Source organism: Mus caroli, unplaced genomic scaffold (genome assembly GCF_978045245.1).
Source record: "Mus caroli unplaced genomic scaffold, Mus_caroli_1 scaffold_5, whole genome shotgun sequence".
Lineage (NCBI taxonomy): Eukaryota > Metazoa > Chordata > Mammalia > Rodentia > Muridae > Mus > Mus caroli.
The window spans coordinates 47905280-47932739 of NW_028227260.1; the positions used below are offsets into that span (position 1 = coordinate 47905280).

The 27460-nt window shown below is 35.3% G+C and overlaps 1 protein-coding gene across 6 annotated transcripts in view; it reads right to left on the minus strand.

Annotated features, from left to right (window-relative positions):
* Positions 1-1778: 1778 nt before the first annotated feature.
* Positions 1779-27460, minus strand: part of Pcdh11x (protocadherin 11 X-linked) — a 610005-nt gene continuing 584323 nt past the window's right edge. For 4 of the 6 annotated variants that reach the window (XM_085838041.1, XM_085838040.1, XM_085838039.1 and 1 more), the window contains one exon: positions 1779-6638. In XM_085838041.1, coding sequence (XP_085694167.1) covers positions 5992-6638 — 647 coding nt within the window. In that variant the 3' untranslated portion in view covers positions 1779-5991. Of the gene's footprint in view, positions 6639-17340; positions 17475-27460 lie in introns of those variants that run through there. The other 2 variants (XM_085838042.1, XM_029473157.2) reach the window with 1 other exon arrangement.

The following is a 27460-nucleotide window of genomic DNA, read 5'->3' on the forward strand; positions in this document are numbered from 1 at the left end:
ATTAAGAATGCTGAAGATTTTTTCAGGTGCTTCTCAGACATTTGGTATTCCTCAGGTGAGAATTCTTTGTTTAACACTGAGCCCCATTTTTTAATGGGGTTATTTGATTTCTGGAGTCTACTTCCTTGAGTTCTTTATATATATTAGATATTATTCCCCTATCTGATTTAGGATAGGTAAAGATCCTTTCTCAATCTGTTGGTGGCCTTTTTGTCTTACTGATGGTGTCTTTTGCCTTACAGAAGCTTTGTAATTTTATGAGGTCCCATTTGTTGATTCTCAATCTTACATCACAAGCCATTGCTGTTCTTTCTATTCAGGAATTTTTCGGAGAAAGAGGAACACTCCTCCATTGTTGGTGGGATTGCAAGCTTGTACAACCACTCTGGAAATAAGTCTGGCGGTTCCTCAGAAAATTGGACATAGTTCTACCGGAGGATCCTGAATACCTCTCTGGGCATATATCCAGAAGATGTTCCAACTGGTAAGAAGGACACATGATCCACTATGTTCATAGCAGCCTTATTTCTAATAGCCAGAAGCTGGAAGGAACCCAGATGTCCCTCAACAGAGGAATGGATACAGAAAATGTCATTCAATTACACAATGGAGTACTACTCAGCTATTAAAAAGAATGAATTTATGAAATTCCTAGGCAAATGGATGAACCTGGAGGGCATCATCCTGAGTGAGGTAACCCAATCACAAAAGAACTCACATGATATGTACTCACTGAGTGGATATTAGCCCAGTAATTTAGACTACCCACGATACAAGATACAATTTGCAAAACACATGAAACTGAAGAAGAACGAAGACCAACGTGTGGACACTTTGCCCCTTCTTAGAATTGGGAACAAAACACCCATGGAAGGAGTTACAGAAACAAAGTTTGGAGCTGAGATGAAAGGATGGACCATCTAGAGACTGCCATATCTAGGGATCCATCCCATAATCAGCTTCCAAATGGTGACATCATTGCATACACCAGCAAGATTTTGCTGAAAGGACCCTGATATAGCTGTCTCTTGTGAGGCTATGCAGGTGCCTGGCAAAAACTGAAGTGGATGTTCACAGTCAGCTATTGGATGGAACACAGGGCCCCAATGGAGGAGCTAGAGAAAGTACCCAAGGAGCTGAGGGGATCTGCAACCCTATAGGTGGAACAAAAATATGAACTAAGCAGTACTCCTGGAGCTCGTGTCTCTAGATGCATATGTATCAGAAGATGGCCTAGTTGGCCATCATTGGGAATAGAGGCCCCTTGGTCTTGCAAACTTTATATGCCTTAGTAAAGCAGAACGCCAGGGCCAAGAAGTGGGAGTGGGTGGGTAGGGGAGGGTCTGGGGGACTTTTGGGATAGCACTTGAAATGTAAATGAAGAAAATTCCTGATTTTAAAAAAATGAGAAAACAAAAAAAAAAAACAACAACAAAAATCAACAACAACAACAAAAAAACCCTAAAATTTGGAAATCACCCATGTATAAAGTTCTCAGTACAAATAACACAATCAAACTATTATTCTATAGCCTGATGATATGCCATAGAAAACTTAAAATATATCACCATCAAATTTACAATTTAATTTTCATATATGTAAATTTAAAAACAAATTTAATAGAAGTGAAAAACAAAAACAAAACTATTGTCATTATTTTGGCATTGCTGGTGTTTGAACCCAGCAACTCATGTATCGTAGGCAAGTGTGCCAGTTCAAATTTGACATTTGAATCCACAAAACCACATAATAAAACAATTATTTCTCATAATTACTTTATTAATATCTATATTTATGAATAAGAAAACATGCAATACAGAACCTGAAATAGAACAATTAATACACAGTTGCCACTGGACTACATACTGCCATTCTTGTCCAAAAAATATCCAATCCTTCACTTCCAAAGCATCCCATACTTTGGAATACTGTTAACTTTTAGAAGCTGTATGATGTCACAGAGGAGGAGTCTTCCCCAATACAAACATAAATACACAGTTCAAATTTTTCAAATATTTTAAGCAGGGACAGCATAAATTTCACAATTTTTATTCTTAAAATTATCATATACAATCACAAAACAATTGCCTTCTTTTTATAATTTGTGCACACACATTTTTATGAGCAGCCTTTTCTTCTCCAGTCTTATTGTTGTAAACTTGCAGTGCTTATAACAATCATATTTATGGAAAGCACACTGGTGGTTACTGGAAGAAAGCTACTGTGGATGAATATATTAACTTTCCTGTCTAAGATTCTGTAGTGAGATAATTGGCACATGTTATAAAAATGTCGCTGTCTGTATATAGTCACTTGCTCTGCTCCCATAGTATGTCGGCCAATTGGGCCACTTGGAAATACCAAAAATAGTACCCTACATTTGTGAGAAAAATTTTCACTTCAATGTAATTAGAGCCCGGCTTACAAAAACAAAAAGAAAAAACCAAATTATAACTATAATAAATCATAAATCAGAAGAATACAAAGGAAATCACAACTTTATAAATGTATATTACATATATCAATATTAAGCCTTAATAAAAAATTCAAGAAAAATTTGAATATGCTTAGGGGTAAATGTTATGCAATTTACTCAGGAGTGAAAGTTATCTTTTGTATATGAGAGGATTGAATTTTAAGGACTGCCCAATATAGGATCTATTTAGTCTACTATTTTACCATTTCAATGAAAGTGTGTGACAAACATTAATTTGAGAAGGCAGAAGCTTTTCATACTGTCACCATTGCACAATACCACTCATCATTTAACAATATATTTTCTAACCAAATTTGTGTAACTAAAAATAAAATGTTAAATTACTAAATGAGACTACATAAAATTTATCCTCTAAATTGTTTACATTGTTTGTATCATATGTAAAAGTTAGCTTTAATACAATGACACAGTATTAGTTAAAACTTGGAGAAAAAGTTTGAGAAATGAATGTGTATGTATTCAGCAAATGAGATACACAGTGATTGAATACAATTACAAATGTGTATATTAAAGCTATAGCTAGAAAATTAATAGTCACCTTTTAACAGAATATGGCCACAATATAAAATAACCAGTCTGGCAAACATATGAAAATACCATATCACTGTATATGTTCAAATAAAATCAAATCTTTCTTTTTCTGAGGGAAAAATTTTTGACTGATGATAAATCAGGACAGATATCTTGCAGTTCTAGGAGGACATATTTTGCTTTTCAGAAGAATCATGTGTTAGCTTTATAAACCTATAGTTCTGCCTATCCATTCAAAGAAAGAATTTAGAATGAGATGAGAAATATCTCACCAAATCTACAGCCATGGAAGTTTCTGGTTTCCAAGGCTATACCTAATGGAAGCTAAGGAAGAGAATGCATAGGGGAGAAGAACTGGGCTCACACCCCTTGCCTCTTTGGCTTTGCTTAGCCTGCTTCCATTCAACATCTCTGTGGTAAAAAACCAGAAGAGAGTGCCCAGTCATTTAATTTCCTAAACACTGTCTAAGTCTGATTATAAAACCAGATTTAGAAAGGGCAAAAAAGCATATCTGTTCATTCCTATATTTCTAGGAAGGTATCAATACTTCACAAATTGTTAAACATAAGGATATAAGCTTCCCTAGTAATTCAGTTATCAGAAAAAAAATCTCAATTTCAGATTTCATATTTCCATTAATAAAATAAGCATTCAGTTTTCTGATGCATTCTTTATTTGAAAAATTTACCCTCAATTTTAATCTCCATTCAAGTTTGTATATATGAGTATGAATATAACTATACTATTATGTAAGAAAATGAACAAATAATTAAAACAATTCTCACTTTCACAATTCTGTTTTTTTTTTTCTTTTTCTATTTTGAATACGTGTGTTTAGAGGAAAAACAGCAGTCTAACTCTACTGGAAGCACTGATTTTGTCATTCTGGGTTTCTTTATCTTCCCCAGGTTTAGAATTTTTATTAAGAACAATAACAACAACAATATCAATACATATACATGATCTTATTTCAATAAAGTTTCAAACACCATCAATATTTTGGGGGTTTTGTGCATCTGGAAAACCAGCATGCCTCAAATCCCTGGAATCACTAACAAATACAAAGAGGAAAAAAACAATTATACTAATTAATTTGAAATTTCACTAATTAGACTCTAGATGTTAAAAGTTAAGTTATTCTATACACCAAATCATATACAGTTTAGTGAGCTTCACAAGGGGAACAACAATATATTCTCAAAATGCTACTTAACCTGCCAGTCACACACAGGAAAACTTTTATCAACATTCATTGGAAAACATTACTCATGAAATTATACATTTACCACAGTTTATATTACAACATTTACACACAATTTAATCATAAATTACATATCTTCAAGTTACACATTACAAAGTCTACATCTAATTTAATCAACATGAAATATTCTGGACCCCCCAACCCAAACAGTAATTAATTCTTGGTTTAGTATGATACTAAAACAAGACATTTTCTTGATTTTGTTATGGGGGTAAAATAAGCTTGTGGTGTTTCTCTAAACTTGTGATATGTGCACACAAAAGATAACGGCCAGTTACATAGACAATACAGAAATCAATTTGTAGGCAACAAATGGAAACTGTTGTTTACTATGGATACTACTGTATTCTTTGCTTATAATGTATTTGTGTCATATGTGAGATTTTGTTGTTCAGTGTGTTACTGGGGTATTTCTTATCCACCCCAAGATGCAGTCATGAACCTCAATTCTCCCTCTGCACATCTCCTTGAAATTCAGTGCTGTAATTCACTTGGTAGATTTAGAATTAAGTCTCTTGAAAAGTTCTTTCCTGACTTTCACCTTGTTTTCAGTAGTTTTCTTCAGTAAATTGAGCTAGATTGATAAAAATAATCCCTTAGCCTTATATCCTTAGTATGGGGTTTTATGTACAATTTTATTTGTTTGTTCTTTTTACTGAGCATTTTCAATAACATCAATTGAGCTATCAAATCGATATTTAAATCATCTCAATTTTCTTTAGAAATAATGCTTTGCACTAATAGTTGTGTACTAATAATTCTTGAACATACCCACCTTCGTTGTGACTTTTATATACAAGTTCCAGAAGATACATAACCAATTTTTATTGGTATATAGGCTTATCATGGCATATACAATAGTATTTCTGATGTACTTTACACTACACTACAAAAATATATAAATATAAAAAAAAGCAGAGGCCCATTCTGGCTAATAGTTGCCTAATTTGGGCTTAGCTATTGCACTTCAGTGTCTCGAACTCTACTAAAGAGTAGAGAAATAGGTTGAAACCTAGTTCTGTACAGTTTATATATGTTCTTTTTGAAAACATGTATATACAAATTATATCAATATTTACTTGAAATGAAGGTAGAAAAAATAAAAAATAGGGATAGAGACAAAAACTGGAAAAGATTTTATTTACACCCCCTACTGTACATTTTTGAAGTTAGAAATACAGACAATAAAAAAAGAAACTAAAGGCAACTAGGATAAACAAAACAAAAGATAAACAAAAATGCTATAGAACTGTGCCATCTAATTTTATCTGAAGCAATATTTACAAAAACTAAAGGCAAACTTGGAAAAACAGACAAACTGAAGCTAAACTTGGAAAATCAGATCTTGGCCAATTTCCCAATAACTACATACTGAATCCACAAAAATCAGAAAAGAAATCAGTAATATTGCACATGGTGGTAAAAAATAAAAATTCATCAGAGTACATCAGAAATATTACATACTACATATTAATTTCTGTCATGATAAGCCTTTCTGTACAAAGGAATATAAAGTATTTACTTCTTTTGAAAATTCACAGACCAAATTAAATTTTAAATTTATTTTATCTTTTGACTAAGGGTCTAGCTCTAGTCTTATTCTGGTATCTGTTTCTATTTACACAGCTATTTACAAATCTGCCAATTTGGAATATTCATTAAAATTGAATGTTAATCTTTGAGTATGTTTATATACTTCTTTTACAAGGGGTGTTCCTCTATGATAGGAGAATCACCTCTTGAGGATCTGGCCTGTTGACCTGAAGTAAAGGTGGTCAAGGGAATGACTTTAATTGAGTCATCATCGGGATGAAATCTTTCAGCCATGGTGTAAAACTGAGCTCTTGTACTGCCCTGTACTCCCTGATCAATAGGATACAGTCCATCTGCTCCAGCACCCTGCACCCATCCCTGCTGCAAACCCATTGGTGGTTGTGCCTGAGTGCGATGGTGTGTGGCAGCCTGTGGCAGAGGAGGACTGTGGTGAATTACCACAGCCTGTACTAGAGTTGGGCTGTAGCTGACTGGAGAGGCCTGTGCTGGTGGTGGACTATGGCGGGGTACAGTAACCTGTACTGGTGGAGGGCTGTGACACAGTGCAATAGCTTCGGTCACAGGGGGGCTGTGGCAGATAGCGACCGTCTGTGTCACTGGAGGGCTGTAGCGACGAACTGACAAGCGGGGCCTCGGTGGGCTGTGGCAGATAGCAGAGGTCTTTATCTGTGAAGGGCTAGGATTGGTCAGAGTAGCTGGCATCCAGCAGGAGTCAGAGTGTCCCAAGATGAGGCATTCTTGAGTACAGGTATCAGAGGCTTCTTCCACAGTTGGCTGCACTGTTATTTCTGCAGCTGTCAGGGTACAGAAAACAAAACAAAATATTTTTTATTATCATCTATATAAAGTACGTCATATCTAACTGAAAAGTTGGCAGTCTGTTTAAATACATTGGAGAATTCTAGCGTCTTTACTAGTGTTCAATTATCAGGAAATATTCCTAAAGTCACATAAAGAGCAAGGAGGGGATGAGTGGTTGGGGAAAAGGCACTATAAGAAATGAAAAGATTTAAAAAAAACTGAATAAACCTATCTTCAGATTACTTTTTTGACTATTAAATTATATGCATAGTAGATGAGAAATCCCAATAGGAAAGGAATAAAAGTGCATGAGTGAAAATTAAGGTTAAAAAAAAAAAAGGATGGAATTAGCAGTCTATAATATGTGTGGGGTGAATTACATATTCTTATGCAAAGATTAAGATTATGGGGATGATAAGCTTGTCAATGCTTTCCAGGTCTTGGGAATGAAGGAAGTCTTGACTAACAGAGGCAGCAGAAAGAAACTCTATTACTGATGTTATCACTGTGCTAAGATGACAGTAGATACATGAAGCATTTTTCAGGGTGTATGGAACTATACAGAATGAGTTTTATTGTATATCAGTATAGAAATAGCAATGAGTGTTTACTAAATATCAAAAAAATAAATGCGTTATAATTAATTTCTGTTTGGCTTTAGTTCAAAATAGTTCTGATGAAATAGTACAGGATGCAATAAACACTGTCTTTGTAGACATATACTTTGCTATATTTTAACTTTTAAATTTTATTGTTTTGTATATATGAAGTGTGCTTTGTGCATAAAATACATCTGCATGTGGAATTGTTGTGTTTGCAGACATTCATTCCTAGGTCAGAGCAAAAGTGTCACTTTCTATTACTTTCTAATTTAGTATCTTGAGACAGGGTCTCTCATTGAATGGGTGCCTCACTGCTTCTCTTGGGCTGACTGGCCAGTGAACTCTTTGGATCACCTGGCCTTTCAAGCATGCCTAGCATTTTGTTTCTTTGTTTTCCTTTGTTAGGTTTTTCTTTGGGTGGGTATGCCTAGCACTTTTTTGTTTCTTGTTTTCTTTTGGTAGGTTTTTTGGAGGGGAGGGGGCATATTATTGGATAATGGAAATTCAATCTCAGATCCTCATATTTCATGGCAAATGATATTCTCACTGAAATATTTGTCCAGTCTTTGAAATATTTTAAATGTAGGGATCAGATTTAAAACCTAACTTGGAAAGAGTTGAAAATATTAAACTTATTACTCACAAATAAAAGAAGCAGCAATTCTATAATACAGTCCTATAAAAAGGACCACAGAATTGGTTTAATTGTAAAGTGGATAATGCAATCTCTAGAGTTTTATAAGATGTTTGGATTCCTTCATACATTTTTTGACCCACTCAAAGCATAAATGTGGAATGATGATTTTATGTGTGTGTTTTGGTGTCCACAAAATTGAATTAATAGAGTAAAATAAAATAATTTAAAGTTTTAGATATAAAAATTGTCTATTAATGTCTCCTCATTTCCTTAATTTTTAGGTACAGCTATTGATTAATTAAATGAATTTGAAATATCTATGTTAGATAATAATCATGAAATAATTAGGTTAAAATAAAATTTTATTAAATTCAAAAAATTGCTATCATTTAAATTTATACATAATATTTCATTTAATTTTCTCTTTTGTACATGTGTGCTTGGTGAATGATGACAGTGTTTTTAAATTTTTGCACATGAATACAAGTAAATATTTGAAATAAAAATAACAGAGACTCAGGGGCTAGAGATATGGCTCAATGGGAAATACTTGCCATGAAACTGTAGAAACTTGAGCTTAAATCCACAGAAACTAAATATTGGACATGGGCATGCATTTGTATAACCAGAGGTCTCCTCTAGCATGGAAAGGAGAGAGAATCCCCAGAAGTTTTTCAGCCAATTAGATGAAAATACGAGGAGAAAAATATGTACTCTGTCTTAAGTAACATAGATGGCAAAGATAATTATAAAGGTCCATGTTCCTATATGTCTTTACTGGTTATGAATCTCAACTAAATTCAAATAAATGGGGCACAAAAGTAACTGACTCTAATTAATGCTGATACATACACATACATTTCTTTTGCATTTAGAGAATCCTTTAGTACAAGATCTTGTGATTAACATTTACATACTTTATATTTTTCAGCAAGTACACCTAAGAAGTACATTTCAAAAAAACTGATAATCCTTTGTAAGGTGGATCCAACTTATACTCTGGGGAGTCTTTCAAAATGTAAAGAAAACTTCATGGTTTCATCTTTACATTACAATTTTTGTTTATCTAGGATTTTTTTCACTTTTAATTTTAATAGATGGTATTATTGGATAAAATTTATTTGTTAAATGTTGGCTTTTTTCTTACAGTTGAATATATGTAATTCTAATTCATTGTGACATTCATCATCCTTGATGTTACCTTCTTATGTAAAACAATCCAGAATAGCCTAATAAAGAAGTTTGAATGAAGAATTGCCTTGAATTAAGTTGAATGTTATGCACATCATCTTATCCTAGGACCTGACAGTACCATGCCAAGGATTTGGATTCTGAACTCTATACTAATGAAGCACAAGCATGCATATGTTAGTTTATTGTTCTATGATCTTGACTATAAATGTGGCTTTAGTTACTGTTACCAGGACTTCTTTTTGTGAATCTATTGTAACCTCATATCATGAACTTATTTAGTACTTTCTTTCTTAAGTTGCTTTCTTCCAGGTATTTTGTCTCACTAATATGGAATGAAACTAAGGCATTTGTTTACATATTAAACTTTTCTGGTTCCAGAAAACAGTGTGCAAGATGCCATGTGATGGAAGCAATCAATAATCCTATCTAACTGTAGCACATCTGAACCAAAACAATAATCAACATTGAAAGATATTAATAAAAGCACAATCAGTGGCACTCATAAGTTTCTGAAACTCAAGAGCACCATGAATTGACTTAAGCATCATGCAATAGGACAATCATGTCTGGTGGTGAAAACCTAGCAAGCTTCCCAGAGCTAATGAAATTATTGGCATTGGAAAAGAATCAACTACCACCACTGTGCTAGACCAGCACAATATATAACTATATTCTGAATGTAATATTAATGCCTACATATGTAGCTAGCACTCCTCAATAAAATCCTGTCTGCATAGCATGTGGAGACCATCACTGAAAACCACAAGTGAACATAATATATAGATTCATGAACTGTGGAGAATCCAGCCCTTCTGGATACTTCAACCTCATAGCACCTGAATCTATGGCTCATAGACTGTTTCTGAAGAAGGGACAGGAAGATTTTAAAAGCTGGGACACAAACATGCCTTTTGTGAAAAATAATGTCATGGAAAGGCCTCTATAAACAAGACATCAATAAACACAATACCAATAGGCACCATAATAAGGAAGGCAAATTTTTTATAGGGTCCCACAGGATAGCTAAAATAATCCTGTACAAAACAAACAAACAAACAAACAAACAAACAAACAAACAAAAAACCAAAAAACTTCTGCACTTCTGGAAGTATTACCATCCCTAATTTCAAGTTGTACTATAGAGCAATAGTAATTAAAACCCATGGTATTGTTATAAAAACAAACAGGTTGATTGATGGAACTGAATCAAAGATTCAGAAGAAAACATATACACTTGATGTTTGACAAAATAAACAAAGCTGTACAATGGAAAAAAGAAAACATCTTCAACAAATTGATGCTGGTCTAACTGAATGTCTGCATGTAGAATAAAACAAATAATTGCATATTTATCACCCTGCACAAAACTCAAGTTCACATTGATCAAAGACCTTAACATAAAACCAAATACACTAAATCAGATAGAAGAGGAAGTGGGGAATAGCCTTGAAGTGATTGGGACAGGAGATAATGTCCTTAACAGAAAACCACGAGCTCAGGTACTAAGATCAACAATTAATAAACAGAATCTCATGAAACTTCAAACTTTCTGTTTCTGTAAGGCGAATGACATCATCAATAGTACAAAATAACAGCATACAGAATGGGAAAAGATCTTTAATCCTACATCTGACAGAGGGCTGATATCCAAAGTATATAAATAACTCAAGATATAAGATATCAATAAACCAAATAACACAATTAAAATGGGCTTCAGACCTAAACAGAGAATTATCAAAAGAGGAATCTCTAATATATTGGAAGCATTTAAAGGAATGCACAACATCCTTAGTCACCAGGTAAATGCAAATCAAAATAATGGAAATTCCATCTTGCACCCATCCAAATGGTTAAGATGAAAACCTCAAGTGAAAGCTCATGCTGGCAAGGAGGTGGAACAAGGGAACACTCTTCCATTGTTGGTGGGAGTGCAAACTTGGACAACTACTTTGGAAATAAATTTGGCAGTTTTAAGAAAATTTAGAATAGTTCAACCTCAAGATTAATCCTGACCACTCCTGTGCATAAACTCAAAACTTGTTCTACCATACTACAAGTTCGGTTGCTCAACTATGTTCACTACAGCTTTACTCATAATAACAAGAACCCAAAAACAAACTAGATGTCCCTCACCTGAAGAATAGATAAATGGATAAATACAAAGACATTATAAAATTCGCAGGCAAATGGATGGAACTAGAAAATATCATCCTGAGTGAGGTAACCCAGATCTAGAAAGAAATGCATGGTATTTACTCATTTTTATATGTATATTAACCATAAAGTGGCATATAACCAGAGAAAATTCAAAGATATCCACAGACCTAAGGAAGGTATTTAACAAGGAGGGCCCCATGAAGAATACTTGAATATTACTGAGAAGGAAAAATAAGGTAGAAATTGGGGTGAATGAAAGGCGAGTAGGTAGGAAGGGAGTAGGAGAATTCATGTTTAGGAAGAGAGAACTGTAATTGGTGTGTGTGTGTGTGTGTGTGTGTGTGTGTGTGTGTATGTGTGTTAAATCTCTAAGATGAAAAAGAATCCTAAGGCATGTAAACTCCCAGTAATCTATGAGGGTAACCCTAGCTAAGAATACTAGCAATAGAAAACATGAAACTGAAACGGCCAAATCCTTTAACTAGGGAAGACTTCTAATGGAAGGATGAGGAAAACAACCCAGCTACAAAACCTTTAACAAACATCCTTTTCCTGCCTACAAGATGTGCAGAAATGGGTTCCTGGACTCCGCCAAACTTAGGAACTTAGTCCGCACAGGTGAGAGTGTGCACCACAGAGGCAGACAGCTTCTGGGACTGGTGGGAGCCACAGAGCTGCTGAGGTAGCACCCTTTTGGGGCTTCAGACATCCAGCACCCTCCCAGCCTGAGGACAGTGGCCCGCCCTGCACAGGAGCCCTCTGCCTCAGGAGCAGGGAGCTCCATCTTGGATCCGGGACTCTGCCCAACTTAGGAACTTCGTCTGCACAGGTGAGAGTGTGCACCACAGAAGCTGACAGCTTCTGTGACCTGCCAAAGCAACACAGCATCTGGGAAAGGTCCTTTTTTGGGCCTTCTTCTTCGGCTAGGAGGAGGTCCAACCACCAGATATCTGTGCACCTTCCCTGTAAGAGGAGAGCTTGACAGCAGTGAGTGCTCTAACCACTGAAACTCAGAGGAGAGAGCCTGTCTCCCAGGTCTGCTGATAGACGATAATAAGAATCACCAGAAAAACAATCTCTAAACAGAGACAACTATAACAACTGACTCCAGAGATTACCAAATGGCGAAAGGTAAATGTAAGAATCTTACTAACAGAAACCAAGACCACTCACCATCATCAGAACACAGCACTCCCACTTCGCCCAGTCCAGGGCACCCCAACACACCTGAAAAGCTAGACCTCAATTTAAAAGCATATCTCATGATGATGGTAGAGGACATCAAGAAGGACTTTAATAACTCACTTAAAGAATTACAGGAGAACATTGCTAAAGAGTTACAAGTCCTTAAAGAAAACCAGGATAACACAATCAAACAGGTAGAAGTCCTTAAAGAAAAACAGGAAAACACATCCAAACAAATGATGGAAATGAACAAAACCATGCTAGACCTAAAAAGGGAAGTAGACACAATATAGAAAACCCAAAATGAGGCAACACTGGAGATAGAAACCCTAGGAAAGAAATCTGGAACCATAGATGCGAGCATCAGCAACAGAATACAAGAGATGGAAGAGAGAATCTCAGGTGCAGAAGATTCCATAAAGAACATCGGCACAACAATCAAAGAAAATACAAAACACAAAAAGATCCTAACTCAAAACATCCAGGAAATCCAGGACACAATGCGAAGACCAAACCTATGGATAATAGGAGTGGATGAGAATGAAGATTTTCAACACAAAGGACCAGCAAACATCTTCAACAAAATTATAGAAGAAAACTTCCCAAATCTAAAGAAAGAGATGCCCATGAACATACAAGAAGCTTACAGAACTCCAAATAGACTGGACCAGAAAAGAAATACCTCCCGACACATAATAATCAAAACAACAAATGCACTAAATAAAGATAGAATACTAAAAGCAGTAAGAGAAAAGGGCCAAGTAACATATAAAGGCAAGCCTATCAGAATTACACCAGATTTTTCACCAGAGACTATGAAAGCCAGAAGATCCTGGACAGATGTTATACAGACACTAAAAGAACACAAATTCCAGCTCAGGCTACTATACCCGGCCAAACTCTCAATTACCATAGATGGAGAAACCAAAGTATTCCACGACAAAACCAAATTCACACATTATCTCTCCACGAATCCAGCCCTTCAAAGGATAATAACAGAAAAAAACCAATACAAGGACGGGAACCACACCCTAGAACAAACAAGAAGGTAATCCCTCAACAAACCTAAAAGAAGGCAGCCACAAGAACAGAATGCCAACTTTAACAACAAAAATAACAGGAAGCAACAATTACTTTTCCTTAATATCTCTTAATATCAATGGACTCAACTCACCAATAAAAAGACATAGACTAACAAACTGGCTACACAAACAAGACCCAACATTTTGCTGCTTACAGGAAACTCATCTCAGAGAAAAAGATAGACACTACCTCAGAATGAAAGGCTGGAAAACAATTTTCCAAGCAAATGGTATGAAGAAAGAAGCTGGAGTAGCCATTCAAATATCTAATAAGATTGACTTCCAACCCAAAGTCATCAAAAAAGACAGGGAGGAGCACTTCATACTCATCAAAATCTTTCGAGAGGAACTATCAATTCTGAATATCTATGCTCCAAATTCAAAGGCAGCCACATTCATTAAAGAAACTTTAGTAAATCTCAAAGCACACATTGCACCTCATACAATAATAGTGGGAGACTTCAACACACCACTTTCACCAATGGACAGATCATGGAAACAGAAACTAAACAGGGACACAGTGAAAGTAACAGAAGTTATGAATCAAATGGATCTGGCAGATATCTACAGAACATTCTATCCTAAAACAAAAGGATATACCTTCTTCTCAGCACCTCATGGTACCTTCTACAAAATTGACCACATAATTGGTCACGAAACAGGCCTCAACAGATACAAAAATATTGAAATTATCCCATGCATCCTATCAGATCACCATGGACTAAGGCTGATCTTCAATAACAAAATAAATAATAGAAAGCCAACATTCACGTGGAAACTAAACAACACTCTTCTCAATGATACCTTGGTCAAGGAAGGAATAAAGAAAGAAATTAAGTACTTTTTAGAGTTCAATGAAAATGAAGCCACAACATACCCAAACTTATGGGATGCAATGAAAGCATTTCTAAGAGGAAAACTCATAGCTCTGAATGCCTCCAAAAAGAAACTAGAGAGAGTACACATTAGCAGCTTGACAACACACCTAAAAGCACTAGAACAAAAGGAAGCAAATTAACCCAAGTGGAGTAGACAGCAGGAAATAATCAAACTCAGGGGCAAAATCAACCAAGTGGAAACAAGAACTATTCAAAGAATCAACCAATCAAGGAGCTGGTTCTTTGAGAAAATCAACAAGATAGATAAACCCTTAGCCAGACTCACTAGAGGGCACAGGGAAAGCATCCTAATTAACAAAATCAGAAATGAAAAAGGAGACATAACAACAGATCCTGAAGACATCCAAAACACCATCAGATCCTTCTACAAAAAGCTATACTCAACAAAACTGGAGAACCTGGATGAAATGGAGAAGTTTCTAGACATATACCAGGTACCAAAGTTGAATCAAGATCAGGTTAATGATCTAAACATCCCTATATCCCCCAAAGAAATAGAAGCAGTCATTAATAGTTTCCCAACCAAAAAAAGCCCAGGACCAGATGGGTTTAGTGCAGAGTTCTATCAGACCTTCAAAGAAGATCTAATCCCAGTTCTTCACAAACTATTCCACAAAATAGAAACAGAAGGTACTCTACCCAACTCATTCTATGAAGCCACAATTACTCTGATATCTAAACCACAGAAAGACCCAACAAAGATAGAAAACTTCAGACCAATATCCCTTAAGAATATTGATGCAAAAATCATCAATAAAGTTCTTGCTTACCGAATCCAAGAACACATCAAAACAATCATCCATCCTGACCAAGTAGGTTTCATCCCAGGGATGCAGGGATGGTTCAATATACGGAAATCCATCAATGTAATCCAGTATATAAACAAACTCAAAGACAAAAACCACATGGTCATCTCGTTAGATGCGGAAAAAGCATTTGACAAGATCCAACACCCATTCATGATAAAAGTCTTGGAAAGATCAGGAATTCAAGGCCCATACCTAAACATGATAAAAACAATCTACAGCAAACCTGTAGCCAACATCAAAGTAAATGGTGAGAAGCTTGAAGCAATCCCTCTAAAATCAGGGACTAGACAAGGCTGTCCACTTTCTCCATGCCTATTCAACATCGTACTTGAAGTCCTAGCCAGAGCAATTCCACAACAAAAGGAGATCAAAGGGATACAAATTGGAAAGATGAAGTCAAAATATCACTTTTTGCAGATGATATGATAGTATATATAAGTGACCCTAAAAATACTACCAGAGAACTCCTAAACCTGATAAACAGCTTCAGTGAAGTAGCTGGATATAAAATTAACTCAAACAAATCAATGGCCTTTCTCTACACAAAGAATAAACAGGCTGAGAAAGAGATCAGGGAAACAACACCCTTCTCAATAGTCACAAATAATATAAAATATCTTGGCGTGACTCTAACTAAAGAAGTGAAAGATCTGTATAATAAAAACTTCAAGTCTCTGAAGAAAGAAATTATAGAAGATCTCAGAATATGGAAAGATCTCCCATGCTCATGGATTGGCAGGATCAACATTATAAAAATGGCTATCTTGCCAAAAGCAATCTACAGATTCAATGCAATCCCCATCAAAATTCCAACTCAATTCTTCAATGAATAAGAAAGTGCAATCTGCAAATTCATCTGGAATAACAAATAACCTAGGATAGCAAAAACTCTTCTCAAGGATAAAAGAACCTCTGGTGGAATCACCATGCCGGACCTAAAGCTTTACTACAGAGCAATTGTGATAAGAACTGCGTGGTACTGGTATAGTGACAGACAAGTAGACCAATGGAATAGAATTGAAGACCCAGAAATGAACCCATACACCGAAGGTCACTTGATCTTTGACAAGGGAGCTAAAGCCATCCAGTGGAAGAAAGACAGCACTTTCAACAAATGGTGCTAGCACAACTGGTTGTTATCATGTAGAAGAATGTGTATCGATCCATTCCTATCTCCTTGTACTAAGGTCAAGTCTAAGTGGATCAAGGAACTTCACATAAAACCAGAGACACTGAAACTTATAGAGGAGAAAGTGGGGAAAAGCCTTGAAGATATGGGCACAGGGGAAAAATTCTTGAATAGAACAGCAATGGCTTGTGCTGTAAGATCGAGAATTGACAAGTGGGACCTCATGAAACTGCAAAGCTTCTGCAAGGCAAAAGACACCATCAATAAGACAAAAAAACCACCAACAGATTGGGAAAGGATCTTTACCTATCCTAAATCAGATAAGGGACTAATATTCAATATATATAAAGAACTCAAGAAGGTGGACTCCAGAAAGTCAAATAACCCCATTAAAAAATGGGGCTCAGAACTGAACAAAGAATTCTCACCAGAGGAATACTGAATCAACAAAGCTGGGCACATGGAACTCACAGAGACTGAGCTACTAAGAAAAGAGCAAGCATGGGATGGAACTATGCCCTCTAGACACCTGTAACAAACATACGTGCGTGTTGGTCTTCATATGAATCACCTAACAGAAGGAACTAGGTAGGGCTGTCACTGACTCTGCTGCCTGCTTTTGGATCCCTTTATCATAACTGAGCTGCCTTGTCTAGCCTAGGCATAGTAGGAGAAAAAGCAACTAGTCCTAGTACAACGTGATAAGCCAAGGCAGATTGATATCTATGGGAGACCTTAGCATCTCAGAAGAGAAAGGGAGGGGCGATGGGGAGAGAGAAGAGAGATGAGAGGGGAAAGAGAGAGGACAGGATTGAACTTGGAGGACAGGAAAGAGTGAAAGCTACAATCAGGATGTAAAGAAAATAAATAAATAATTTAATGAAGAAAATAACGCTGTTAGTCTTGAAACCATATACAAACATATACACAAACAATGTAGTCAGCTGTTTTATCTATTTATTTATTCATAAATATATTTGTGTGCATACATATTACATGTGTGTTTCCATGTGATGATGAAGATGAAGATGATGAAGATGATGACGATTATGATGATGAAGCTATCAATTTGAGAGTAGAGGGTGGTGGATATGGAAGGATCTGGAGGCAGTGGTCTTGGAAGGATGCAGAGGAACTAAAGAAGAGGAAATTGATGACATTTAAAATTAAAACGTTTTTAATTTAATAAAATTTCTAAAACATTCCCTAAGCAATAATAAAATATTTCACCTTGTTTCATTATATAGCTATACATGATACATGTCAGAGAATAAAAATACATCTCAGTGCTAATTAAATTTTATCTTTTCAATATGGAAGTAATATTTTTAAAAATTTAAAACTTATTCGTGTTGTTTCCCTAATATTTTTCACTTGAATAATAGTTATTACAATATTTAGAAAACAAAGATTTTGAAGACTATTACTTATCCTCTATAAGAAGGTAAAATTGTAATAGAGCTGATAAATGTCATATTTATGCTCAATTTTATGGGCAGTCTCCGTAACACATGTATATGTTTCTTTTTTTATAATAGTGTTTTCTATTATTTTAATTCTGTGACTAATATATATGAAAGTTGATGTGACATGAATAATCAATTATGTATTTTTTAATTAGATATTTTCTTTATATTCATTTCAAATGCTATCCTGAAAGTTCCCTATACCCTCCCTCTGCCCTGCTCCCCTACCCACCCACTCCTGCTTCTTGGCCCTGGCATTCTCCTGTATTAGGACATATAAAATTTGCAATACCAAGGGGCCTCTCTCTCTTCTCAGTGATGAATATCTCTGTAAATTTTATAAATTATTTTTAGTTAAATGTACTTAAACTTGATAATTAGAATATGTGGATGAAAATGCTAATTGTAACTGAAGTAAGTTTCATAATAAATTTGATAATTTGCTTATTGTATTATTTAAAACCACTCTAAGTAAACACATTTCACACAAATGAGCTAAACAGAAATATAACTAACTTTCTATGTACTTCTGTGTGAATTTATGGTCCTGAAATATTATTTTAAATATAATTTCCTTAGTGAACTCTGTAGCCTCTTGTAACATTATTGATATCATTTAATTAGTTTAACAAGTGTTTCCCTAAGAGGAGTTAAGGGACTGGCACAGATTAACTCAGAACAAGTTCAAAATAATGTGCTTTACAAATTGGTGGGGTTTAAATTAATTACATTTAAAACAACATCCTCAGAGGGATTCTGAAACTCATTAATAACACTTAACATTGATGAAGTGAACATTCCTCCTAGGAAAATATATTTTCTTCCTACAGCATCCAAATACCCAGTGGATATCACAGTAATTTACTGTAGGAAAATTATTGTTTATTAGTATAGCTGAGCATTTCATTATGTTGAAGAAAGAAATTCCAACCAAAGCCATGGTTAAAATTATGACCAAATGTTAGTACAAATGTACACCAGTGTAATATAAGGAGGATCGAAAAAGTACACATCTGGAAAATAAACATAGAAAACCACAATTTAGAGAATTTAGAGAATTAATTTCAATATTTCTCCTAGAAAACCATTTATAAATGAACTGTTGTCATCTTTAGTTGTGGATTATTTGTGAGAAAAAATGACAGCATATTGAAATATATCAAGGCAGAGCAAAATGAAGGCTACTGTGAAAATATAATTCTTATGTTTTGTCTCAAAGAGAAAATGTGCTTGTATGATGTTCAATTCACCTGAACATTACTTTTCTTTCATTCTAAATACTTATATATTTACATATTTTTAAATTGCTTTATAAAAATAACCCCCTAGCTCATATTAATATTTAACTTTGTTACATAAAGCATGGCTTTCAATAAACAGGGGACAATCCCATTCCTTTAAAACTCTGATTTCAACTTTATAGATCTGATTAAATGTGTTTAGAATATTCCCAATGATCCTCTAAACTCCATGAGTATGGGGACAAATATAGATCTTTTAATTATTCTAGTGCCATCTGCAAACACAATTAAAAGTTTGTTTTATAGATAGTTCATGTTAAACTGTTTTACTTAATACAGTTGTTTTCTCTGATAGCAAATCTCACATGATAGGTGTCTTGTAGAGATTGATTAATGTTTAAAGCAGAGATCTCATAAACAGGAATGAGTTATATTTTTAAAATTTCTTCTCATCTTTCTTTCTCTTATTCTTCTTGAGGCATTCCTATTGCACCACTGAATGCTTCAATGTTGTGTTTTAGAGAAATATCAGATTATTACTAATATTATAATTTTATAGAAAACATTTCTCAAGTATTCATTTTATTTTCCCAAGTAAATGCTTTAGAAATATGGAGCTCACCTCTTGTATCAACAAAATAGAGCCTGATAAACTATGGTGCAATGAATAGTAGAGGATTTTTAAATACTCAAACCATATTTTAATCTGTTTAGATTTGTGTGCTTCAAAATTTAATTATTGATGTTGTATATATTGAGGAATATATATATATATATATATAACAAATTAACCCACTGTCCTGGCTGGTTTTATGTGTCAACTTGACACAGGCTGGAGTTATCACAGAGAAAGGAGCTTCAGTTTGGGAAGTACCGCCATGAGATTCAGCTGTAGGGTATTTTCTAAATTAGTGATCAAGGGGGAAATGTCCCTTGTGGTTGGGACCATCTCTGGGCTGGCAGTCTTGGGATCCATAAGAGAGCCGGCTGAGCAAGCCAGGGGAAGCAAGCTAGTAAAGAACATCCCTCCATGGCCTCTGCATCAACTCCTGCTTCCTAACCTGTTTGAGTTCTAGTCCTGACTTCATTCAGTAATGAACAGCAATGTAGAAATATAAGCTGAATAAGCCCTTTCCTCCCCAACTGCTTCTTGGTCATGATGTTTGTGCAGGAATAGAAACCCTGACTAAGACACCCATATATCTAAAGATTCACTGAACTCAATAACAAGAGTGATGCTATATTTGCAATAAGATTTTTCCAATACTTATTAGTATTTCTGTAGGACAAGTTCAGTTATCAAAACATGTTCTTTTTAAAGCAGCCCTTATAATCAACACATGGTGGCACAATTTACTTTAAATTGAATTGTTACATTAAACAATAGTCATATGTGACACAAACCATAATTGCAATAGTTTTTTAATGTTGAAAAGATGAAGTTTCAGCTATACTATTGAGATCTGATTGGTATCCTAAGGCCCTTGAAGTTATGAGCTCCAGCATTACCTTCATTGTTCCTCTCCTCCTACTTTTCATTTTTCAGCCATAAGAAAAGTGGATTCCAATATCAAATATTTCCCCAAATTACACCTCACAAATGTGACAGCAGTGAAGCAGTCTCACTATGGGATGGAATATCAAAAATATTGTATGCTACATCCACTCCTAGTGACTCGTGTGACAGGCCAAAAGCCTAGACGCAGTCCTGAGGCGAAAAGTTCACAGAAACTTAGTTTCCTGGAACCATGGCATCCTGTATAAGGAATGCTCCAAACTTGTCCTTGAGAATAGATCTGTGTGCTTTCTTTCGGTATTGTTTTATTATGGGTGCCTCCAAGCAATGACTTGTAAAATATCTAAGCAAAATTGAACTTTGCTTTCTGGCTTTCACCAATGCCCTAGGTAGTCCTTGAGCCGACCCTGGGCTTGGAATTCAGTAAGAATGTTGCCTATTCAGTGACATTCAGAATTGCCTCTAGTATTGTAAGAGAGATAGTGAAAGAAATCAGGCTTTACTATCTACTACATAGAGTTAGAAATCTCAGGCAAGCTTAGCAAAGTAAGTTTAGAATTCTTATTATAGTTATGTATGGCAAACTACATTACTTATTAGTAGAAAGTCCCCCCACACTATCACTTAGACTAAAAGCCAAGTCGCTCCCACATACAGGAATTTACAATGGTTTAGGAAGTAGATCAGGCTGTGGTTTTAGAGTATTGCATTATTCATGAGAAGGTTAGCTAGAGTGGAACTCCCTAATTAGAACCATGACTTGAGCATGAAAGCCCTTGCCCCAGGAGTGTAAAGACCTCACACCTGGATTCTAAGAATATAGCTGACCTTAGGTAGAGCTGACTTTGTCTTAGTTGTTTTATTGCCCAGTTCCTACCAGTTTGTGTTTGCATTCCTCTGTTTTGTGTAAGCGTCATTAAGCATCTGATAACCTCATTGTACCTTGCAGAGGTGTCACCTAACTTCCGTATTTTCTTCTGTATTAAAAGTCTGATGCTCAATTTGACAAATTACATTCAAATACCACACTCCCTTGTGTTTGTATTTGTCTGTCATTTCTTGCCAACTCTTTGCCCACCTGTCTGGAACCCTGATTTCTGCCGTGGATTGAGGGTGACCGACTAAGGCCGGTCTGCAGCAATTGTACAAGCTGAACATGTGACTATAAATTAACTAGCACAGGAATTTGCTATAGGAATAGAAAGGTGACTAATATAAGAAAAAATTTTGTCATATTATTTTTGACTCTCTCTCCCTCCCTCCTCCTTCTCTCTGTGTGTGTGTGTGTTTGTGTGTAGCATGTACAAAATACTCAGGTGTCCTCTAAGGCCTGAAGAAAGTGTTAAATTTTCTGAAGTTAGTTCACAAGTGGTTGTGAGTTGCCTGCCACAAATACTGTGAACTGAACACTATTCTTGCACGAGCTTTAAATCAAAGTGATGTTTGCCAAGCTCCAGCAATTCTTAGTAGTAACAACCTAAGACAGAAGTTAGAATTAAATGATAAAAAGTATAATTATAAACAATAAATTAAGTTATTGCTTGTTGCACTAAAATAGTTTTCATTTAAAACATTATACATATATTAATATATGAACCATATTATTAAGATCCATCAGTGAGACATTACTTCAACTTGTGTAATATCTTTTTTTTTTTTTTTTTTTTTTTTTTGGTTTTTCGAGACAGGGTTCCTCTGTGTAGCCCTGGCTGTCCTGGAACTCACTCTGTAGACAAGGCTGACCTCCAACCCAGAAATCTGCCTGCCTCTGCCTCCCAAGTGCTAGGATTAAAGGCATGTGCCACCACCACCCAGCTCACTTGTGTAATATCTTAAATTTACTAGCAAAAATAGAATTTTCTCAACACCCTTTATGATAGTCTCTGATAATATAGCTTGGAATAACTCGAACTAAGCAAGTAAAAGACTAGGATGATAAAAATGTCAAGTTTTTGAAGAAAAAGAACTTAAGAAGAAATCAAAAATGGAAAGATCCCCATGTACATAGATCAGTAGGATGAACATATTAAAAATCTTAACAAAAGTGATTGAATAATTCAAAGCAATCCACATCAAATTTTCAATACAATTCATTACAGACCTTGAAAAGACAATTTTCACCTTCATATGGAGAAACAAACCAAAAAAACATGACAACTAAAACAATCTTGAAAAAGAAAGGAAATCCTAGAGGTATCAGTATCCTTGATTTCAAGGTGTACTACCATGCTCTAGTAATAAAAACTGCATGGTATTGGCATAAAAACAGACACATTGATCAATTGAAATTGAATTGAAGACTTAGATATAAATTCACCCAACTATGGACAAATGAGTTTTTATAAAGAAGTCAGATACATACACTGAATAAGAGAAAGCAACTTTAAAAAATAATGCTGGTTAAACTGGATGTCTACATGTAGAAGAATGCACATACAACCATATTTATCACCCTCCACAAAACTCAAGTCTGAGTAGTTCAAAGACCTCACCATAAAACCAGACAGACTAAGCTTAATAGAAGAGAAAGTGGGCATCAGCTATGAGTGTACTGGTACAGGAGACAGCTTCCTGAACAGAACACGAATAGCACAGGTACTAAGAACAGCAATTAATAAATGGGAACTCATGGAACTGACAAGCTTCTATAAGGCAAACAACATCAAGTTCATGCTCACTGAACAAAGAGAAGTTGAGCTGGTTTGGGATCAGAGCCTTCATACCTATATTCTAGCCTCTTTAGTTTAGGAATATATTCTACAGGCAAAGGAAAAATAAATCTAGACATCAATTCAGCTACAAAACCTCCCACCTACATTCTGCCATCCCTGCAAGATGTGTTAGGACAATGGATGTTTAGAACATGTGGAAGAAGCTAACCAATGGTTGATGTAACTTGAGGCCCACATCAGGAGAAGGAACCAACCCCTGACATTATCTGCATGGACAGGAACTGGATGTTGAATAGGACTAAGTGCTCAGGTACAACCAAGCATAACTAGCAAACACAAAATCAATACAAACCAAATCAATGGGATGGTAAAAAAGGAAAACAAGAAAAAAAAAACCACAGTATTTTCTATGTAATATGGTAATTCACACCTAAGTAATTAAGCACGTTAGGCAATTTTATACTTTTTCTATAAACAATAGCCACTAAGGAAGTCCTATGGCTTGGGTTATATTAATTAATTAATTAATTAATTAATTAATTAATTAATTACTTTTTTCTTTACTATTGAAGGAAGTACCATGTCATAGTGAATGTAGATATCCGAGGACAATTGTCAGGATTTTCTTCTCTTCTTCTGTCTTGAGGGTCACAGTCCTAGTAATTTACCTCAGTTCTTAGGCTTGTAGACTGAGCATCCTTAACCTCAGAGCTATTTTCTTTCAGACACCATGGTGGCTTATCCTTTTTAAAGTAGTATTATATTAATGCTCCTCGGAGACCTGGTCTTTGCTGAGAGAAGATAGATATGGTTGGATCTGAAGGAAAGGGAGTGAAGCAAAATATACTGGGGAAGAGAGGGAATGGAACCTGGTTAGCAGAATGTGACATATGAAAGAAGGACAAATAAAAATGTAAAAATAAGTTATCCTATTTGAATGTTCATATGGATTTTGGAGATTAAGCAATATCATTGAGTAACAAAACAATGGCTTTAGAAGTCAATATTAGCTAAAAAAAAATTCTGTTTCCAACGAGAAGATAGAAGTTTCAGATGTGGTGGGAAGAATGTTACTTTTAAATGATTTTTTTTCTCTTTTGAAGTATTCTATTTAATTTCCTGTTGCCATTATATTTCACTTAATTTATAATTTATTAGAAGTGTGAAATCTATGTATCTTCATTATTTTTAATATGTTAAAATAGTATTTCCTTCTTGTAAAACTAATGGTGTGTCATAGTAGATGAGAGAAATAGACTAAAAACAAAACAAAACAAAACAAAACAAAACAAAACACAACAAAAATATTCTCAAGAATTTTAGAGATATTTGGGTCAGTATATTAGTATCAAGTTAGATCTCTATGGTTGATTGTATTGTTCAGGTTCTTATGAAAATTATCTTGCAATATATGAGATAATCTGTTTTAACCACTTTATTTCTACCATATGAACTTCATTATTTTGAAGCACATAGGTACATTTCATCCTTATGTTTTCCTTAGGAATCAACGTTCTTATCACTATTAATGTATTTTTAGCTATCTTAGGTATATCTGTGTCTTAAAATCGATTTCTCTATTATTAAAATAGATTAACGTTCACTGCTTATCTGATATATGTTTTCTTTTTTTTTAATATTTTTTTATTATGTATCTTCCTCAATTACATTTCCAATGCTATCCTAAAAGTCCCCCATACCCCCCCCACTCCCCTACCCACCCATTCCCACTTTTTGGCCCTGGTGTTCCCCTGTACTGGGGCATATAAAGCTTGCGTGTCTAATGGGCCTCACTTTCCAGTGATGGCCGACCAGGCCATCTTTTGATACATATGCAGCTATAGACACGAGCTTCGGGGGTACTGGTTAGTTCATATTGTTGTTCCACCTATAGGGTTGCAGACCCCTTTAGCTCCTTGGGTACTTTCTCTAGCTCCTCCATTGGGGGCCCTGTGATCCATCCAATAGCTGACTGTGAGCATCCACTTCTGTGTTTGCTAGGCCCTGGCCTAGTCTCACAAGATACAGCTATATCAGGGTCCTTTCAGCAAACACTTGCTAGTGTATGCAATGGTGTCATCGTTTGGAGGCTAATTATGGGATGGATCCCTGGATATGGCAGTCTCTAGATGGTCCATCAATTTCTCTCAGCTCCAAACTTTGTTTCTGTAACTCCTTCCATGGGTGATTGTTTCCAATTCTAAGAAGGGGCAAAGTGTCCACACTTTGGTCTTCGTTCTTCTTCAGTTTCATGTGTTTTGCAAATTGTATCTTATATCTGGGGTATACTAAGTGTCTGGCCTAATATCCACTTATCAGTGAGTACATATTGTGTTAGTTATTTTGTGATTGTGTTACCTCACTCAGGATGATGCCCTCCAGGTCCAACCATTTGCCTAGGAATTTCATAAATTCATACCTTTTAATAGCTGAGTAGTACTCCATTGTGTAAATGTATCACATTTTTTTTTTATCCATTCCTCTGTTGAGGGGCATCTGGGTTCTTTCCAGCTTCTGGCTATTATAAATAAGGCTGCTATGAACATAGTGGAGTATGTGTCTATTTTTGTGATTAACATCTGATTTACACAAATTAGTATTTCTGTTTTATTTGTAATTAATTCAAGCTTCCATATGATTATAATTCATTTTAAATACTGTTTGGTTTTCCTCTTTTAAAAATGTATTTAGATTTTACCTGACTGTTTTGATTATTTGAAATTTTTATGAATTTATTTTATTTATTTGCTTTTTAGCTAATTGTCTTTGAATAGTTAAGGACTTGTGTGGAAAATAAAATACATATCTTCATCAAATATGCTAAAATTAATATTTTATTAATAATTAAAAATATTCTGTCACTTGTTAAAATGTATTTTAGTTCTACTATGGTATATAGTATGTCATAATAGACAGAAAATTCTGTTAAATTATTTTGCACTTAATGCTGTGGCAGAGTAGCAATGTATGTTGTATATTATTAGTTATAGGGATTGTGGGTGGGAATTACTAAGATTAAATAGAAGAAATGTGAAGTTTCTAAACAAAGTTAAAATGATTCTCACTGGAGACAGGTCACCATGATTAGAATCAGTGCTGGGCACTGTCTCCAATTTAATTTAAGATTCTTGTTAACCTGCAGTTAGCAAATTGAAAACAGAGACAAAAACAATGCCTGTTTAAAAGTAGAGTGTATATTGTAAAATTTAAAGGAGGAAATAATTGACTCTATTTCTTTTAAGATGAAAAACATTAAGACATATTAATTATGAGTTATATATATATACTAACAATATAAATTGATTTTGGTACTTGTAGGATTCTTAGTAGTAATTCCTTTAAATTCTCATACCTTGAAAAAATACTTTAAATCTCACTTAGAAGGGAGAATAAAATAGACATAGGAGGCAGAGGGAGGGCAAAATTGGATGGAAGCGAGGATGAGGACAGGAATGGGGATGTCAGAATCAGGTGTAGGGAGAAACTGCAGAGAGGGGGTAGAAGGCTAGGAGAATGAATGGAAATCTGTAGCTGCAGGGGTGAGAGGAATCTCTAGGAAGTGCCAGATACCTGGGATGGAGGAGGCTCCCAGGAATCAATGCAGATAATCTTAGTCTATACTCACAACAGTGGTTATATGGAACCTGAAGAAGCAATCTCCTGTAACTAGGCATCCCTCATTAAAGGGATAAGGACGCCAAACCATGCACAAAACTTTGACCCCAAATTTGTACTATCTGATAAAAAAATGCAGAGACAAAGATGGAGCAAAGACTCAGAATGGCTAACCAATAACTGGCCAAACCTGAGACCTATCACATGGGCAAGCACCAATACCTGACAGTATTAATGATATTCTGTTATGCTTGCAGATAGGAACCTAGTATAACTGTCCACTGAAATGCTACACCCAACAGCTCACTGAAACAGATGTAGACAGCCATAGTTAAACATTGGATGCAGGTTGAGAACTCTTATGGAAGAATTTAGTGAAGGATTGAAGGCCCTATAAGGATTAGGAACTTCATAAGAAGATCAACAGATTCAGCTTACTTGGACCCTTGAGAGCATACATGAGATAGACCAAGGCTCCTGACACATATGTAGCAGGTGTGCCCCTCAGTCTCCTAATGGGTCCCAAAGTTGGAGCAGGGGCTATTTGTTAAGCTGCTGCTTATCTCTAGAATGCATTCCTGCACTGTCTGGCTTCAATGGCAGAGGATACA